This window comes from Myotis brandtii, unplaced genomic scaffold (assembly GCF_000412655.1).
Source record: "Myotis brandtii unplaced genomic scaffold, ASM41265v1 scaffold165, whole genome shotgun sequence".
Lineage (NCBI taxonomy): Eukaryota > Metazoa > Chordata > Mammalia > Chiroptera > Vespertilionidae > Myotis > Myotis brandtii.
The window spans coordinates 7,918,647-7,938,466 of NW_005356042.1; the positions used below are offsets into that span (position 1 = coordinate 7,918,647).

The 19,820-nt window shown below is 49.3% G+C and overlaps 1 protein-coding gene across 1 annotated transcript in view; it reads right to left on the reverse strand.

The window, feature by feature from the left end:
- WFDC1 (WAP four-disulfide core domain 1) overlaps positions 1 to 19,588 on the reverse strand; it is a 24,153-nt gene extending 4,565 nt beyond the window's left edge. Inside the window, exons 1-6 of the mRNA XM_014536794.1 lie at positions 19,466 to 19,588; positions 16,252 to 16,331; positions 8,125 to 8,378; positions 5,514 to 5,597; positions 4,379 to 4,516; positions 271 to 312 (exon numbers count right to left, since the gene is read on the reverse strand). Of these exons, the coding sequence (XP_014392280.1) occupies positions 271 to 312; positions 4,379 to 4,516; positions 5,514 to 5,597; positions 8,125 to 8,378; positions 16,252 to 16,331; positions 19,466 to 19,588 (721 nt within the window). The remainder of the gene's footprint in view (positions 1 to 270; positions 313 to 4,378; positions 4,517 to 5,513; positions 5,598 to 8,124; positions 8,379 to 16,251; positions 16,332 to 19,465) is intronic.
- Between the last annotated feature and the right edge of the window lie 232 nt (positions 19,589 to 19,820).

Here is a 19,820-nt window from a genome sequence, read left to right on the forward strand (position 1 = left end):
TGGCTCCCGTCCATGTCAGATGCCACCTGGAGGACTGCCCAGGTTGGAGAGACTTTCAGAACAGACATATCTTGGCATCCCACCCCCTCAACCCCAGAGTGTCATCTGATGGCATAAAAGCACCTGGGGAGGGTATGGCCACTTCCCTTCTCAGCAGCTTCACACTATAGTTCTCCTGAGAGTCCCTGGGCCTTTATTTTTCTTCTCCACCCAAGAATGATCATTGTCCTTTTTAGGACTCTGTAAAGCAAAAATGGTTTCTTCTCTTACCTGGATATTTTTTGTGAGCTGTATGTCTTCGGAGCGGCTCTTCTAGAAAACAAGTGAGAGGATTAAACGCCTTTCAGGAATTTCATCCGGCCCAAACTACTTTCATGCGAATTCTAAAGAATTGCTTGTGTTTTTCATTCTCATTCTACCGAGAGTGCACAGTAGACTCAGCCAGAGGCTGCATGGCTTTGGTATTGCAGCTGATTCAATGCAGAAGCAGATGTGAGAATCCAGCCCTCTTCATTCACATACAGAATTGTAAAAACGTAGAACCATACCATTCCTCTCACTGGTGTTTTTTTCTGTTGAAAAAAATGTTAAATTTTTTTAAAAAAAATGTTACTTCTGTTTACTACATAATGAATTTATCATTGTTATTTTAATGAATTAATACATAAATATTTTTAGTGTCCCAGCTTTAGTTTCTAATATGGGAAATATCACAGTCACACAGAGAAGTGCTCTGGGGGATCCTCATTATTTTTTAGTATAAAGGGGTCCTGAGCCCAATGATGAACTGGAAGCAAAATTTCAGCATATTGTTTAGCAAGTGTCATTACAAAATATGTTCACATGGGGAGTAAATGGTATTGTTTTAGTCCTTTCAAAAGAGATTCAAATGTCATTACTGCAAATGACAAAGTAACTCGAGAATGAATCTTCACTTAACTGCTTCACCAATCCTCTCTGAGCCTCAGTTTTCTCACCTGGAAATGGGCATAAAATCACTACCTCTTCAGTTATTGTGAGGATGAAAAGAAATAATTTCATTTACAACACATATATGCAAATATTAGGAGGAACCATATGAAATTGCCATTTTTGTGTGTTAAAAAGTGGTCAACTTTTGGCAATTTCCTATGTCTCAAATGGCTTCTCCCTGTTGAGTGCCATTAACCCCACCTCTTCCCTCAGCCCCCACAGCAGGAAAACATTTGGGGGAGAGTGGACATCTGGTCAGAACACAATATTTCACATGCCAATGCCAATATTGGGCAGCTCACATCTCCCCTGCAGCAGCTCAGCCATGTCTGACAGCTGCAACACAAACAGATCACATTTATGCACCTGAAACTCATACCATGTTATATGTCAACTAGAGGCCCAGTGCATGAAATTCGTGCACGGGGCGGGGGGTGGGATCCCCTCAGCCCAGCCTGCACCCTCTCCAATCCGGGACCCCTCAGGAAATGTCCAACTGCTGGTTTAGGCCTAACCCTGGGCCTAAACTGGCAGTCAGACATCCCTCTCACAATCCAGGACCACTGGCTCCTAACTGCTCACCTGCCTGCCTGCCTGGTCACCTCCAACTGCCAATGCGAACTGCCCCCCACCAGCCTGGTTGCCCCTAACTGCCGCCCCGCCAGCATGGTCACCCTTACTGGCCCCCCGCCTGCTGGCCTGGTTGCCCCCAACTGCCCTCCATGCCAGCCTGGTCTCCCCTCAGCCTGGTCGCCCCTCACTGGCCCCCCCTGCAGGCCTAGTCACCCCCAAATGCCCCCCTGCTGGCCTGGTCGCACCACACAGCCTGGTGCTCAGTTGTTTGGTCGTCCCTCACTAACCCCCCTGCCGGCCTTGTCACCCCACTCAGCCTGTTCGGTCGTCCATTCAGTTGTTTCGGATGTGACTGCCCCTGGCTCTTTATATATATAGATTTTATCTCAATTAAAAAATCACCTTATGCCTAGCTGGACATTTTGTTTCATTTTTTGTGCTATGGTCACCATCTGGGTGTTTGGGACCAGCACTGACAGCTATTGTACAGGCAACAGGGGCCAAGGGGGGCAACCTGCACGCTGGGGTGGATAGCTTATCTGCAATAAGCCAGGTTCTAGGACCTTTTCCAGGACCGAGGTTCTCTGAAACATTCCTGCTCCTCCCTCTCCTTGGGATGAGTTCTGGCTGGTCATGCCTGCTCATGACACAGTCGGCCAATCACTGTCAGGGGGTCCAAGGTACTATTCTTCTCACTTTCTGTTAGTCTAAAATATGTAGTTTTAAAAAAATAACATAAAAGGCTTCTTCCTTGATCCGTCTGCTTCAACAGTGCCCCTCTCCCCTCTGAGACCTTTGCTCCAAGGAAAGTTGTTGGAATTCAGGGTGGTTTCAAACTCCCAAGAAGTACCAACAATTCTGGTTAAGTGACAATCCCCCTGGGGCCAACGGTAGAAATTTCATTTGCATTCCTATCTGCAAGGCTCAGATCTTCCTGTGGAGGGGAGGACACACACACACACACACACACACACACACACACCACGGGCTTTGGAGCAGGTGAACAGGCTCCGAATTCCCACTCTGCTCCTTGTTAGCTGTATGCACTGTCTGGGCAAGGTCTTGAACTTGTCCTCCTTTTTATGTAAGATGGAGAGATAGCGGCATACATTCCTTGAAGACCTACTATGTGTCAGGCGCTGCTCTAAGGGCCTTTCAGGTGCTCTCTCGTTCTAACCTGTCACTATCCCATGAAGCAATTACCATCATGACCATCACTAGCTCCTTTTACAGATGGAAAAACTGAGGCTAGGAAATGTTAGGTTCCTGCCCAAGGTCACCAGGGAAGAAAGCTGTAGGGTTCGAACCCATTTCAGTGGCTCTGAGCCTGCACTCTAAGCATACCTGACGCTGCCTTCTGGTTATACTCCTCCTGCAGGCTGGCGATAAAGCGTAAAGGCAGTGTCTCTGAGGCACTCCATCAAGAGCAGGCATCATTTCATCGGTCTCTCTGCTTATCTGTGGCCTTGAAGTGGCTTTCATATAACTAAATGAGCAAGATCAGGGGATGATAGAGGTGGAGTAGTTCCAGGCCTTTCCAGTTATGAAAAATGACATTACAGTCCAAAGGATTCCTGACTCACCCCGCAGCTCGCTCTTGATAAAGGCTGCTTCTCTCGTACTCCAGCGTGTTCCTGCAGGCTGGCCTGCCCTCGGGGTTTTGCATTTGGTGGGCCAATGCCCCATCTTCCTAAGGTTTGATTTTGGCGTCTACAGATGCTGTTCTGTGCTTTGAAGCAAGAGGCATGGCCGCTTAACTCTTAAAGCCCATTTTACAGATAGGGCAAATGGGGCCTGGGAAGGTTCTACTATTTGGGACACACAGCAGTGAGGGGCCGGTGGCCACTGGAATCCCAGGCTGTCTGGCTGCAGAACCTGCCAGTAACCCAAAAAGCAAGTGGAATGTTGGAGAAATCACAATTATGCCTCATTGGTTCAATTTGTTTCAAAGCTCAGAATTCCAGTGATCAGGATTCTCAAAACAGTTCTAATGTCTCATAATTTTCTTATTTGCAATTATAATGATGCTAAATGTGCAATTGATTTAATGTGCATGTCTTTCTTGAAACACTTGAGAGAAATAAATTTCTCAAATGGCAGGGGCGAAAGCTTTGGCTGACCATGCACTCTGATGTGTTTTTTTGGCCAGTAGGGTCACTGTAATTATCCTTGATCTTGACTCAGAGGGCAGAAGTGGGGACATGGGCCTGGAGTATGTGGACTTGAAGCTCCAATGAGCTCTCCTTTGATAAGCTGCCCTACATCTCCCTGAAGTTCCAGATTCTTCGCTTGCCACACATTTCTTGCAAATCCACACCAAACCTCTCAACCTCACGTCTTGCGTGAGGCACATGTGGGTTTTAGGTACCACCATCCAGTCCTTCCACTCTTGGGAAAATTATGCAAACTAAAGTGATGCTATTCATACTCCTCACCGCTTTATTTACGGCCTTCCTCCCCAAAGACAGACTTATTAAGCCGCATTGAATGGTCCTAGCAGAAATTAAGGGTTCTCAGATAATTCAAAACATAGATACACAGATGGATATAAAATATCAGACGTTTACTGAGGCTTTTATGTAGGATTTAAATGAACCCTCATAATAGCATGAAGTGGCCCCATTTTACAGACAAGGAACCCGAGGCTCAGAGACTGAAGCACTCGACCCCAAGGTCACCCAGCGAGGAGGCGGCAGGGCTGGCGCGGGGGAAAGGATGGAAGATTTGAAAGGAGGATCAGGGTGGTAGGACAGAAAGAGCCCTTAGCCAGGCTCCGACATGTGGGGGTTATAGGAGGGTGAGGTGGGGGCGGGGCTTGGGCACCCACACTCACCTGCTGGGCCCTGCTTGACGCACTGCCCGCGGTTGGGGATGCCCTTGGCCATGTCCCCCGGGCTCAGGATGTGGCACTCGTAGCCTGAGGGACAGAGGAGTGGCTCCGCCCCATCCTCTGTGGTGCTGCAGGTCTCTGCTGTGGGAAGGACACATGTCAGGGTCTCAGGGGCAGCCCCTCCAGGAGGCAGTGAGCGCAGTGAACACGTTATCCAGAGGGGCCACCTCTGGACTGTGCCCCCAGGTTCCAGGCTGAGCCTTGGGTCTCACTCACAGTGTCATGTGTGCACGTGTACACATATGCACACGTGCACACATACACACACAGGGAGCAGTTCAAAGTCACGTGATCCCAAACATGCCCTCGGATGCATAGTGCTGTGCAAACACATGTTCACTCACACACTCTGAAACACATATGCTCATGCTTATAGTCACATGTGTACACACATATTTACACACACACTCACACATCACACACACATTTTTACCACCCCCACAAGTCCTAACACACATATATACACTACACATACAGCCACCCACACGCATGTTCACATGCACACAAATCCTGCGCGCGCGCGCGCACACACATTCACACTTATAGTTACACACATTTACATGAACACAGATGCACAAATATTCAGACATACACACCCAGTTTCTTTCACAGCTGTATACTCTCATGGACACAGTGACACACACAGAAGTGTGCAGAATCACACGCACATGACATATGTGAAGGTACACCCTTGAACCCTACAGTTCTCTAGGCCCTGGGCCTGCATGTGGTTCTTTTTGGAAACTGGTCTCCACCCATCATCAGGAGGCAGCAAGCCCCTTATTGGGATTTTAGGGATCTGTAAACCATCCCCAAGCACCCTCCCTCTCAATTCTCCACCAGGAAGGAGGCCCCATTCCCAGGGAGAGTCAAACTCTATGCTGTCCTGGGGATGTGAGAGCCTGGCCAAGCCCCACCCGCCCCCTCTGTGTTGGGGTGGGGGAGGCTCCAAGAGGTCTGAGTATTTGGGGGCCGGCAGCCTGCTAGAGCAGAGGCAGCCCCTGTTATCAGTATTCTGGTGGCTTGAGAAGGGGGATCCTGGCTATGACGTCAGGTGTGGGCTTGATCCTGTCGGTACCTTGTAACACCTCCTCAGGGCCATCCAGGAGCCAGCCGTTGCCACCAAGCCATCGAGGTTTCGGCTCGACCAGCCAATCTACAACTAACAAAGTAATACATGGTTAAATTGAGGCCCTCCTCAGGCAGCTGAGAAATGCCCCAGCCTCTGGGGGAGAAACAATGGTGGTTCTCCAGCATACACTTGCCCTTTCCTTTGAGTAACAGAACTTTGAGTTTTGGCTGGCCACTGTGTGGCCAAGCTGGAGACTACATTTCCCAGACTCTCTGGCAACTACGTGTGGCCGTGTGACTGAGTTCTGGCCAATGGAAGGTGAGCAGAAATGATGATGTAACTTCTGGTCTTGCTCTTGCATCAATGCCTGTTTTCTCCCCTTTGTCTCTCTCTCCCTCTTCCCACAGGCTGGGAGCCACTTTGATCTTGTGGAGCAACAAGATGGAGGGAACCTGGGTCCTTGGATGACTGTGGATCAGAGCCACCTGGCTGCCATGAACCATCTGTCTACCTCTGGCCTATGAACTGAGGGAGAAGTAAAGGCCTCATAGGTTGGGCCCCTGAGTTTATGGGTCTTTTTGTTACAGCAGCACAGCTTGTTCTATAACCAGTACATTTTTAACCAGAAGAGTGACCCACTTAGTAGACTGGAAGGTCTTCAAAAATCCAAAGCAGGGGTTGAAAGCCCAAATACCTCCCGGAGGCAGATAGATAATATAAAGGAGAAAACCAGGCTCGGTCAGACAAACAGAAATGGCAAACTAGAGAGTGTTTCTGCCTCAGTGGGTCAGCTGTTGGTCAGCTTCGGCCAGCCATTCCCAGTGTTTCCAGAGCTGATTTTTGTTTTAAGCTGTAAATCTAACTAATATAAATCTTCTGGTTTTTAAATGTTTGGCAACTAGTAATTAAAAAATTTTAAAGCACTTTGGAGATCAAATGAAATTGGTCTGAGATTACACTTGCTTTTGACCTCTGCTTTACTCTGAGTCAGAAATATGACAAAATTAAAGAGGTTCATGTGCTGTCTAGCGCCTTTGAAAGTACATAGATGGGTATTGGTAAAAATGCTGGATCACCTCACAGCGTGGAAATTGAAACAGCAGGAGGAACAAACCAATAATTTGCAATTTCCAAACAAGAGGGGTGGCATGACTACGTTCCACAGCCACTATTTCTAATCTTCTGGTTTTTCCCTTCTGCTTCCCACCACACAATAGAAAATGTTTTCAATGCCATCTTTTACCAATAGGAAATATATCAATACTTACTATTTGTATGCTCCTCTGCATTGGTCAAAGGTTTCTGAGCAGCAGGGAAGTGTACACATTTTGCTATACTTTTTGGAAAACTGAAACTTGGTTAAGGCCTGCCATCCATTTGCAGACTCCTAAAGGCCTGGAGGCCCACAGGCTCACCTCTCTGCTCCTTCACTGGAACTTCCTGGGGTCACCTGCTACATAAACTCCCTGTACCCCAGCCCTTATCTCAAGATTCCCTTTTGAAAATAGTCTCTCCACCCCCGGGGAATGCAATGAAGTGTGTAAGCTGCTTAGAATAGGGCCTGGTGCACTGCAAGTCATCTGCTCCTGTTAGATCATGGTTCTCAGTTCGAAGCAATTTTGTTCTCCACGGAACATTTAGCAAAGTCTGGAGATATTTTTGGTTGTCACAATGTGGAGTGGGGGTAGTATTGGCATCTAATGGATAGAGGCCAGGAATGCTGCTCAATATCCTACAATGCCCAGGTCAGCTCCCCCCAACACAACCTCGAGTAGAATTACCTAACCCCCAAGAGTGCCAAGGGTGAGAAACCTTGTGTTAAATAGTATTACCATTGTTATTATGACTAACTATAATGTCTCTTTCTGCTGGCCAGTGAAAACTAGTCATTTTATTATTTTATGAATCATTGATTCATTGAATAACTTTTCGGGGCCCAGACGGTAGGGATATAGCAGTGAATAAAATAGATCAAATTCTCCTTGTGGGGCTGATCTTCAAGTGGGGGAAACAGGCAATGAACACACAAACAAAACACAGTATTCAGGGTGGACTATAAAGAAAACTGAAGCGGGTAAAGAGGGTAAGGCATGGCTGGAGGAGGGATTGCTATGTAGAGAGGGGAATCTTCCCCGAGAAAGTGGCCACCTCTGGACAAGGAGAGGAGGAAGTGAGCCGTGTGGGTGTCTGGGATTGGGATGTTTCAGGCAGTGAGGGGCCCTGTATATGGGCCAGGTACTGAAGCAGGGGTCCCCCAACCCTGCCCTCGGGGCCTAAGGCAGTGGACACCTCACAGAAGACTGGCTGAAACTCTAGCTCTGTCGGCTGTATGACCTCTGCAGGTGGCTCGGCTCCTCTGAGCTTCAGTGTCTTCGGCTGTAAAATAGGGCTGACAACAGTCTCTGCACCTCCTGGGACTGTGTGAGCATAAAACGAGATGAGGTATGTGAAGGCCGCCAGGAATGTCAGGGACAGCTGTACGGCTTGTTCACTGCTAGAAGCAGCTGGCCTGGACGGCAGTGAGGCTGGAATCCCTGTGCCCTGTCGCCATCCAAGGGAAGGGGCACCTTTTTTTACTTGCACACCTGGAGGGAAGCACCTTATGTGCTTCTTCCACCAGGAGGGGGCGCCAGGTCGTCTCTCTTATAAAGGGCCTTGTAGGAGCCTCCTGGTCCTGAGTGCCTGCCCAGTCTCTGAACAGGAGGCAGTGCTCTAACGCTCCGGAGACTGTAATTAGGAGCATCTTTAAGGGCTGTGATCTCACTCCAAAGGAAAAAAAAAAAACCACTGTGGTCGCTCTTGCTTTGGCCTTGGGAGGAGAGGTTGGGGCTAACCTCTGAGCCACATTCAGTTATTAAAGCCCATGGAACCCTCAGGTGCAGTCAAAGGCTCCGGAGACTGTGATTATGAGCATCTTTAAGGGCTGTGATTTCACTCCAAAGGAAAACAAAACAAAACTGTGGTCGCTCTTGCTTTGGCCTTGGGGCTAACGCTGAGCCACTTTCAGTTATTAAAGCCCATGGAACCCTCAGGTGCAGTCCAAGCAGAACTGAGAGTGGAGACTTTACTGCCTCCATAACCAATTAGGGACACTTTTTCTCTATCCAGAGGGAGGTAGCTGTCCACCCCCACCTCACCCCCCCTCACTCAATGTTCCCCACAGGCTCCCTCCCATCCTGTCCTAAACCTTCTCCCCAGAAGGAATCTGAAACTCCTTCCTTTCAAAGATGAATCTCTGAGAACTGAATCCCCAAAGGGATTCTCCTTAAGATTATACATGTTATGGATGACCTGCTCCTAGCCCTGTTGGGGCCCTAGCGCTTCCCAATGATCAGGCTTGTGCCATAAGCTGCACTTTCTCATTTCAGTCCCGTTCTACGTGTGTTTGGGGGAGAGGGGAGGTCTAAGGAGGCCCCCAGCTAACCCGTGAACCCCGGGAGTCTGCATCCCCTGCCTCTGTGGGCACACCCCACCTGGACGGCTGAAGTCCCAGATCTCCGTCTCAGATGCCCCCAGGGCCAGGCATCGTGAGTGAAAGGACCTGGAGGCCCCCTTGCCACCTATGGGCACATGAGGCTCCGGCAGGCGGTGGCCCAGGGACTGTGGTCCAGAATCCTAATGAGAAATCTCCCCCATCTTCACAGGAGGGGTCATTTCCCCTGGAGCGCGCGTTTCCTGGGCTGGAGCTCCCTGAGGGCAGCTTGGAGCTGGCTCCCCGAGCCGAAATCTTCCCGTTTCACAGATGGCCCGCCCACCTGCGTTCCTCCCAGCCCAGACCTCTGCGCAGGGCAGGGCAGGACAGTTCGCCTGGTCCCCCTCCCCCTCCCTTGCCCACCAGCCGCCTCCCCGTTTCCCCAGCCCGGGAGCGCCTAATTCCTCGGCCTGCGGGGAGAGGGCAGTGTCAATGGTGCCCAGGGCTGCTTGGAGCTGTGCGCAGTGGGCAAGTCGCTGGGCCTCTCTGAGCTTGAGTCTTAGTGTAAACACAGCAGAAGCAGCCTGGGCGGGTTGCTCTGAGGATTAACAGATGTTTCTCTTTGTAAGAGCCCCCAACTGAGATGAGGGCAAGCCCAACAGCAGCCAAAAGGACAAACGAATGTGAGCAGTTTGTATGTTAAGCATCGATCCCAATATATACACACATATACATCACATACACTTTATACATCTATAACAATAAAAGCATAACATGCTAATTAGACCAGACAGCCAAACGACCTTACCGACGTCCTTCTGGATGAAGCTGGGCTGTGAGGTCTGAGACAAGCCACCGCAGCTGCGAGGGCCGAGCCCCTAGCACGAATTTCATGCATTGGGCCTCTAGTCTATATATAACAGGGTATATATGTGTGTCTATATGTATATATAAAAACATGCCTATGTATGTACATACACATATATTTCTATATATTCATATATACCTTATAATCCACATGGGGCTTTAAGAATTTACAATTCATACATAGAATGGATAAATTCATACAACTTGGGTAAATCTCACAAACATAATATTAATTTTTTAAAAAGCCAGCTCACAAGAGAACACAAATCTGTTTATATTTTAGTTCAAAAAGAGGCAAAACTGTTGTCTGGTGAGAGAAGTTAGGATAGTGGCCACTCGTGATTGGTGACTAGGAGAGCACTAGGGTCGCTGGAGGCTGGCCCTTGCTTCTTGCTGGTTCACTTGGTGCAGATTTGTGGAGTAGGCCACATGATTCTTTGGGCTTTTTGGTATTATATTTCAATAAAAGTCAATGAGACACAGTACCTAACATATAGGACATGCAGGCACATGACTAATAAAAGAAGTATGCTAGAGGGGAGGTTGGGGGAGTTTGTCACACCAGGCAATTCGCCCTGGGCCTCTCTGACCCCATCCATACCAGGAACACTGTCCTGCTTCTGGATTTGAAAGTGGGGTGTGTGTAGGACAGATCTTATACATCCCTACACACACACACACACACACACACACACACACACACAGTTAGATATAGAACAGGTTCATTGAGAAGAAACACGCTAGCTTGCCCTGCCCCCTGGCCTATCCAAAACTGCTCCTGTCATCTAAATTCCTATTTATAAATCCACTCGTTCCCCTGCACACATATTTCAAAATCCCACCCCCTGTGCTGTCCAAGTAAATCATGCCTGTCTGCAGACTGGAGTAGTATGTAGCTGTCAAAACCTACCCCTAACCTGCTTATGAAAGATCACCAAGACATTATGGTTCGTGAAGAAATTAAGGTAAAGAACAGTTTGTTTGCTATGCACCTAACTATGTTTTCAAATATACATATGCACACATGTAATATGTATATATTTGTACTAGAGGCCCGTTGCACGAAATTTGTGCACAGGTAGGGTTCCTAGGCCTGGCCCGTGATCAGGGTCGATCGGGGCCTTCCAGCTGCCGGCCAAGGCCTTCCTTGGTTCCGTGCCGCCCCCTGGTGGTCAGCACACATCATAGAGAGCAAACAAACTCCTGGTCTCCCGGTCGAACTCCCAAGGGGACACTTTGCATATTAGCTTTTTATATATATAGATAGGCCTGGAATATTTTTTTGGAAGGATATACAAGAATACACAAGAAACTGTTAGCAAGGATTGCCTTTGGAGAGAAGAATTAGGTTCTGAAGCCAAGAGAGATTTCTCCTCATTCCTCACTATTTTATTATTTATATAGCTAGTGCAAAAGAGTTTTGTCATGCACGTTATATTTTTCAATTTAAAGAAAACAATTAAACATTTAGAAGCACCTACGAAGAATGTTTAATGACAGGAAAAACACTTATGATATGTTAGTAAAAAAAAAGAGAGAGAGAGAGAGAGAGAGCAGGCAAGATACAAAATGGCATATGTCATCTGATCTCAACTAAAAAGACAGAAGGTCAAGGATACCTAAACATCCTTCCCACACAGCTATTGCGGTGGCGGCAAAGTCCATGCGCTACTCCTAATGTCCTGTAGAGGGCGTCAGGCCACCGAGAATAGGTCCCCAGCAGGCACATTTTGGAATTGGTGTAATTACAAGGTCTAGTGTTTTTCAAACTTCCTCCCAGGACCCCTCACCGCCACCCCTGCTCTCCAAAGAGCCTGGACAGGGTGGGTCTCTGGTCCCCACCCCAGCTTCACCCAGAGAATTCATCTTTTCTTCCTAATATTGGTTGTCAAATTTGTGAAAAGTAAAAACGAGCACAAAGCCAACATGTGCAGATAAGGAATGGAAGGCTTCAGGAGATTGGTGGTTCTTCCCCCAAACAAAGGGAAGATGGGAGCATGGAACTGCTGTCTCCGGGTTCAGCCTTTTCACTGTGCCCTGCTCAGCCCAGGCCCCTGAATTCCCAGTGTCATTGTGAATAATTTCCAAGCTGCAAGCAGCGGGCATAATCCTACACCATTAGCCCTTAATTCATTTTCTTCAGAATTAACGACATTGGACTCATGTCGGGGTCCCGCCTTTTAAATCCTAATCGAATGTGACAACTGCCCCGGCCTCCTTCCAAGGGTGATGGGAATGCCCATGCCTGGTCTGGAGGAGCCGGTTGGTTTTTCCACGTAGCCTGTTTTTATATCAAGCCCCATTTATGAAATTTAATGGAAACTGGAAATAAGAAATGAAATATTTTTCACCCACCTTCGACGCCTCCCAGGCAAGTACTCCCCTAATGGCACCCCCAACAGAAGGGGTGTGGAGAGATCAATTTTAGATGTGCCACTGCTCTCAGAGGAAAGTTCAAACGTTTCACAGAATTTGAAGAGAACAAAAGAGATAAGCGCCTTAGAAGTCAAATCTCCCCGAGTTATTTAGATGGTGCCTTGGAGACAACAGATGGCGGTGGGCGATAAAGGACTGATTTCCCCAAGGGGCCCAGATTAAAGGATGAAATGCTTGGGAAAATATTTCATGTTCTGCAAGGTGATACTCAAAGAAGGTTCTAAACAAAGGATGTCTCCTGGAGTTCTGAGAAAGAATGGACTTTTTATCAAAGAAATAAATAGATCACCCGTCAATGGCTTCCCAGCCCACAGGGGAGGGTGGGTGTCGAAGGGCTAAAGGCCAAAGTCCTTGGCCTAAAGATCAGACCTGAGCTGCCCCCAACCCTTCCACGTCTCTGTCCTCCCTCCCACCACTCTGCCCTTGCTCATTCCCGTCCAGTGCCCTGGCCTCCGTGAGGCCCCTGGCACACGATAAGCCCAGTCCACAGCTGGGCCTTTGCCTGGGCTGGGCCTCTCACCCAAGATGCCCGCCTGGCTCTGGCCTTTAAGCAGCTCCAAACCCCTGGTCACCATGGGAGCACTGTGTTTGACAGACTCATCAGTTTCTTGTTTTTCTCCCCTTATACAGGACTTGGTTTTGTTCCCACCTGTGTCACAGGTACCTACACTCTCTGCAGCCCCAGCCCGCCCGCCCCTCCACTGCCACTGAGTCTGAATAAAATAATGGCAGGTCAAACCCCTCCGGTCAAATGGCTGACAACATCCTTCATGAAAACCCCAGAGGAACCTGGGATCTTGATCTGTTATTTCCATTCCCGCTAAGGGGCTGGACAGCAGGTCTATTATCAAGCAGCTGCGACACACATTTCCAGTGGGCGCTTCCAGTACTGCCTGCCTTCCTCGGATATGAATGACTCTCGTAACGTCAATGGCCTGGTGGCCACTTTCCCCTCCCTGGGGAGATAGCCTTGGAGGCCTCTGTAGATGTGCAAAGCCATTCTGCTGCTACTAGGCAAGTAGGTTCGGGAAATGTCAGTTCTGGCTGCGTTGGTAGGAAGCCAAATTCTGCTAGTCTAAGTCTGATTCCAGGATGTCCAGCCAAAGGAGGCTGGATAAATAGATAATGGCACATCTGGACCTCGGAACACCATAGAAGCCTTTGAAAAGGGGACACAGATCTACCATATTAACACACGCACCATCTATGTTCAATGACAAACACAACGTACAAAACGGTAAGAATAAGCCAGGCACAATTCCATGCACTACATGATTCCCTTTATATGAAGTGTCTCAGATAGACAAATGCAGAGAGATGGAAAGTGTGGAGAGCGGCTACAGTGTTTGGACAGGTTCAAGCCTTGGACTAATGAGAGGGCACAGTCCTCTCATGGCCACGTGCAAGTCCCAGCTTGGAGGGCAGGGCCCTCCCAGCACAATTATAGACAACAGCTCTAGTTGTAAGCTTGAACCTATGGTCCGAACACGTGGCCCCACGTGCCTGAGTGATGTGGGCTTGATAGAGTTCAGGTGCATGTAGTTGAGTAGGATCGAAACCCACGAGAATGTTGTAAACATTTTGAGCACGCCCTTACTTTGCCTCGTGGAATCTGTCTATAAAATAAAGACATGGCTCATAGTCCATGGCACTGTCTCTCCATCCCGGATCAGTGTCCTACCCAGACCCAGCTTTCTTCTCTTGTCTGTCTTTTCTTAATCCTTCACCGCCCCCTCTTAGGGTCACTGAACCAGGCTGAGCTGGCGCAGCACATGAGGCGCCCAGGGGCTGAGTATGCCATGGCTGTGCCGGCTCGCCACAAGAAAGCAGATAGGTGGTTGCCAGGGGCGTGGGGAGTGACTGCTTAATGGGCCTGGGGTCTCCTTTTGGGGTGATGGAAATGTCTTGGCTCTAGATAGAGGTGGTGGCTGCACAATATCATGAATGTCCTCAATGCCAGTGAATTATTCATTTTAAAATGGTTATGCCGAGACTGAGCTCATTAAGGAGCTCGTTAACTCAAATTACTCAATGCAAAAAATCGGCCGAGAGATAGCTGGTATCTCAAAAAACTCGTTAGTCGGGACACTTGTAAGTCAAGGTCCCACTGTAGGTGGTTGCCAGGGGCGTGGGGAGTGACGGCTTAATGGGCCTGGGGTCTCCTTTTGGGGTGATGGAAATGTCTTGGCTCTAGATAGAGGTGGTGGCTGCACAATATCATGAATGTCCTCAATGCCAGTGAATTATTCATTTTAAAATGGTTATGTGAATCTTATCCTAATGAAAATCTCTAAAAGACAATACGAGTAAAATCCTATTAAGAAAAAAAATGTGTGTGTGGAATATAACGGCTTCATTAAAGTCTAGGCAAACACACCCTAAAATGTCAACAGAGCTTATGTCAGAGGAAGAGTTTAAATTATTTTTACTTATTTAGGACAGTCTGTCTGTATTTCTTTACAATAAACATCATTTTTGTAATCAGGAAAAAATTTGAAGCCATTTCCATTTAAGGAGAAAAAATCCAATCTCCAGACCCCTCCCAATTTACCCGAGTCCCCACCCCATTCATTCCATTCGCAAGAGCTTTCCCTTTCTTTGGAATGTTCCGGCAACTTAACGGTCCGGGCCAATAAAAGTGCACCCCAGGACTCGTTTGTGTGGTACAGGAAGAAAGCCAATGTTCCTCTAAGCATTATTCACTCTTCCTTAGGAATTTGGACGTCAAAGATCTAAAAATATGTCTCTCCCTAGAACAGAGGACATAGGGTTCCGTGTGCACTGGCGAATGCCATTTCCGGATGCCCTGGGACCTCAGCACTGGGCTCAGAGCAGGGTTTGGTGCACGGCTACAGGGACTTCCTGGGAGAGGTGCCCCAAAACTAGGACCTCACACCGGGGACAAGCCCAGCTCATGCAGCTGAGAGAAACTAAACCGAGCCACAAGGGAGAGAAGGACCAGCTCGGGGAGCCTGAGGGACACGCGCGGGCTGCCAGGTCCTGCAGGGCTTTTGTGCTCATCACCAAAGGCTGTTATTGTGGATGCAAAACGGCAATAGACAGCCCCAGTTCAGGGAAGACGCCCGCCTAGGACGTGACCACCCACCCCAAACCGCTTTGCAGCTCCGGGTGGACAAGCGCAAAGGGCGCCCTGGGAGCAGGATGCATGACAAAGCGGTCCGCCCCTTGCTCCTGGCTGCTGCAGCCCTTCACGGTCCCCTCCACTGGGCAGGGTGCAGACTGCACAGCTACTTGCCGCTGCCCTGGATGGGAGCGTAGGGGCAAAACAGACCCACAGCACAGCCACATGCTGGGATCATCGGGCCAGCGGGTCTGCAGGCTGACATGGCAGGGGCAATGGTCCCCACCTGGTAGATGCATTGAGAGAATCCTGCAAGTTAATGCATGGCCAGCGCTTGGCCTGACGCATAGGAAACGGTCAGGAAAGAACTGTTCTTATGAGGTTCATTACATGCCAGGAAAGAAGCCCCAAACACCAGCTCCCCACGACTGACCCTGAGCTCCCAGAAAAGGCCACTAGGCTACTTACAAACATTCCACTCTGTCTTATCTAGCCTCATAAACATTTGGTTCTGCGTTTGTTTTGTTTTGAATAGTGCAGATGTGGAGAGGGTGGCTCGTTGCCAGGCACGGAGCTCAAGGCTCTCCGTCGTCTTCTCGTTGGACTGCACAGCAGGCGCTCCAGTGCTGCAGAGGAGGGAACTGAGGCCCAGCGAGGAGAAGCCTCCTCCTTGCAGGCCTCCCGAGGGGTCCTGTGGGAATAGAAGGCATGCCGTCCCTTCTGGCACTGAGTCCCGGGCTGTAACGTACACAGTGTTCAGGAAATTCCTCGGGCCCGTTGCCCACTCTGCCGAGGGACAGGGCTTTGAGAAGGTGAGAGAGGGTGCCTGCGGCAGGGGGCAGACGGCCAACGGTTGGTCAGCGTCAACAACCAGCTCTCAGGTGCAGCCTTTGCTGGTGGTGTCCATGGGCTGAGACTCCCAGCGAGACAGGTTTCTAGCCACCTACGGAGGGTGCTGAATGAGGAGAAGCAATAGTTCCTCAATATCTACTGTTTCCACCATACGGATACCATCGACATAAGCAATCTTGAGAGCAGAAAGAGTAGTGAGAGGTAGTGGAATACGTAGGAAGTGATCCATTTCTAATGAGGGCTTCCTTCCTTTTTACAATTTAAATCACATGATTTACCCTTTAGTAAGGGCTCTGTTTAACTCTCCAAGTGGGTCCAACCTGGCTTCAGCGTGCTGCTCCTGACCCTGGCCTTGCCCCACCTTGACTTGCCCTCAGGGCTGAAGGTCTGACTGAGCTTGGGGTAGGAGCAGCGGGGGCCACATGGGAAAGTCCTGTCTCTGAGTGTGTGGGGTCTGCTTCCTAGGACCTTTAACTTCCTTATTGAACATTTGCTTGGGAGTTAGAATCAGAATGAAAAGGGGCCTGGAAGCCATCTGGTCCTCTGCCTTCATTTCCCAGGCAACAGCCTGAGGCTCAGAGAGGGGCAGTGAGTAGCCCAAGGCTGCACAGCTTGTTAGAGATGCTGCTGAGATGAATTCCTGGGCCTGGACCCTTTCCAGCCTCCCTATCCAATGAGCCACAAGTCAACAGGCTGTCGTTCCCCAGGGGCTTGCTCTGAGGCAGTTCTTGTTCTAACCTCTCCTGCCTCAGCACTGGGCGCCGGGGAGGGTGCTGGTGCTGGTGCTGGTGCTCACCAGAGAGCCTTCCAGCCCAGCGAGGGGCACACTTCAGTGCTTGCTCCTGACAAATGATGACTAGAAGCAACTGACTCAGTTTCTGAGGCCCACCCAGGCCTGTGTGGGGTTTTTTAAAATTGATTTTTAGAGAGACAGAAAGGGAGGGGGGAGAGAGAGAGAGAGAGAGAGAGAGAATCGATGTAAGAGAGAAACATCAATTGGTTGCCTCTCGTATACACCCCAACCGGGGATCAAACCCGCAGCCTAGGTGCCCTGATTGGGAATTGAACCCGCAACCTTTTGGTGTACAGGATGATGCTCCAGCCAACTGAGCCATCTGGCCAGGGCCAGGCCTGTGTTTTTAAAGAGACTACCCCATCCCCTGAGCATATTATCCTCAACACCCCCAGACTTGCCATTCCTCCCCGTGAGATGTCTGCTCCTAGGACACCCCACAACTAGGTGGAGCTAAGACCAGGTGATGCATCAGAAATCTCTCTGTGGTACCAAGTGCTAACACCTAGGAGGATGCAATCATCCTTTAGGCCAGCAAACAACATGGAGCAGTGAAACCCGAGGGTCCCTCTCCCTCCTTCCACACACAGCCCTCTCCCATAGGAAGGACTCCCCCTCAGGGCTCTGAGACACCAGTTCTGCCCCCAACCCTCCACCCACATTGACTCTTCTTCCAGGAATGGCCTTTCTCAACTTTTTTGTTTTTCCTTTCTCCAAATTCTTTTTTTTTAAAATATATTTTTATTGATTTCAGAGAGGACTGGAAAAGGGAGAGATAGAAACATCAATGATGAGAGATAATCATTGATTGGCTGCCTCCTGCATGCTCCACATTGGGAATTGAGCTCGCAACTTGGGCACGTGCCCTGACCAGGAATCGAATCATGACCTCCTGGTTCATAGGTCGATGCTCAACCGCTGAGCCACACCAGCCAAGCTCTCCAAATTCTTAATAATTCTTCAAGATCTGGCCAGGGTCTCACCTCCTCCAGGAAGCCTTCTGTGACTATACCATCTCACATGAGCTTTTCTTCTTCCAAACACCTACCATCATTTCAGCCACTACTACTTTTTTTCAATCCCAGTGACCTCCTGCATGGCCTATAGAATGTAAGCCCTGGAGGCTGAGATTAGCCTCAATATAGTTTAGTACACCCCATAGTTCCTAGGTTCATTAAACATCCTTTTCCCATGTTTCTACCTGGCAAACTCCTATTCATCCTTCAAAGCCCCAGATTGAATGCCCTCAACCCTGGAAAATTCTCCCTGACTCTCCTGAGGCAGAGCTGCATAAGTTCTCCTGTGCTTCCATTGCATTTGCCCATAATTTTCCACAAGAATGTATTGGGCACCAACTTAATGACAGCCACCTGGCAAGGCATCAGGAACTATATTAAATGAGACAGAATTAGACTGTACCCTGAGGAACCTATATTCCACCTGGGGAGGCAAGCATCAACGGATTTCACCATTATTTAATTAAATGTCACCCACATGCACTGACCACTTGCTATGTGCTAGGTAAGCACTTTATGCATATTGAGTCATTTGATGTCACACATATGCTGGGTGCTGGTGTTATCTCCTTGGCGCTTCTATGCTTCTGTGCTTCGGGGTGGGGAGGATCTAAAACTGCACCTTCCTCCCCCCTCCTACCCTCTCTCCTAGTCCCCTTCCTGCTTTATATCTCCCCTTGGCACTTGTCACCAAACTCACTATGTTTTCCTTTTATTTCTCACTTATTCTCTGCCTCTCCTAACGTGGATTCCTGAAGACAGGGATCTGATGTCTGTATCCCCACAGCCAAGGACAGTGCCTGGTAAACAGTGGTGAGCAAACAGGTTTGTTGAAAGAAACGTATCATTCTGTCTTTTTCAAATGAGCAGATGAGATCATTGGTGCTCAGAGAGGCCAAACAATTTGCCTGACGTCACACAGCTGGTGCGCAGCAGAGCCTGAGTTCAAACCCAGACACCTGGCTCCGGGGCACATGCTTCTTGTCACTTGTTATGCCATGCCATCCCTTTGTTCTGCCACCACCTGTCACCTGACTGCCTCCCCCACTTGCCTATGCTGCCCTGAAGGGTGGGAGCTGGTATTACCGTCTTGTACCCACTGGACCCCCCACAGTGCCTGGCCCAGAGCAGTTTCCAGTAAACGTTTACTGAGTGAGTAAATACCTGCATGAACGCATGCGTACATTGCATACGACTTTGGTTATTGATTGCTGAGAGACAGCGCTCAGCTTTAAGTCCTTGGACCCCGGTGCTGCTTGTCAGGAGAAAGTATACTCATTAGGCAAAAGCACATCACAGGCCCCTTGCACACTTTTGATGTTCTCTTTGCATCTTTGCTGCCAGGCAAGGAGCCTTTTGAAGACATGAGTTCCATCTGCCCACCGCCCAACTTTGATGAAGAAAGACACCTGCCCCGCCTGTGTTTGGGGGAGCGCTTACAGAACCAACAGCGTCTGGGGATGGCCCATCTCCTCCCGGTCTCCCTATCCAGGCACTTACGTGGGGTTTCTCAGCCAGCCTCGCATGCAATGCCCGTTTCCAAATGTTCTTGGCAGAACTGGCTTCAAGGAGCAGCAGCAATGAGCACAGGACCCAGATGACCTTCCTTCTGCTGCTGCCCATCCTGCAGCTGGTGGAGGGGTTTCTTCCCAGATGTTCAGAGAAGAGGGCCCCCTTGCCAGGTGGGTCCGTTGAATGGGGAGCAGAAGTGTGCATGGTCTGCCAGACTCTCTTAGCTCCCCCTCCGATCATTTGTCCACGCCCAGCACATGCCCCCACCCCCAGCCCCACCCCCCAGGGGTGGCCTGCCGCCTGGTTATTTTTAGCTTGCCCTATAACATCTGGCCCCAGAGAC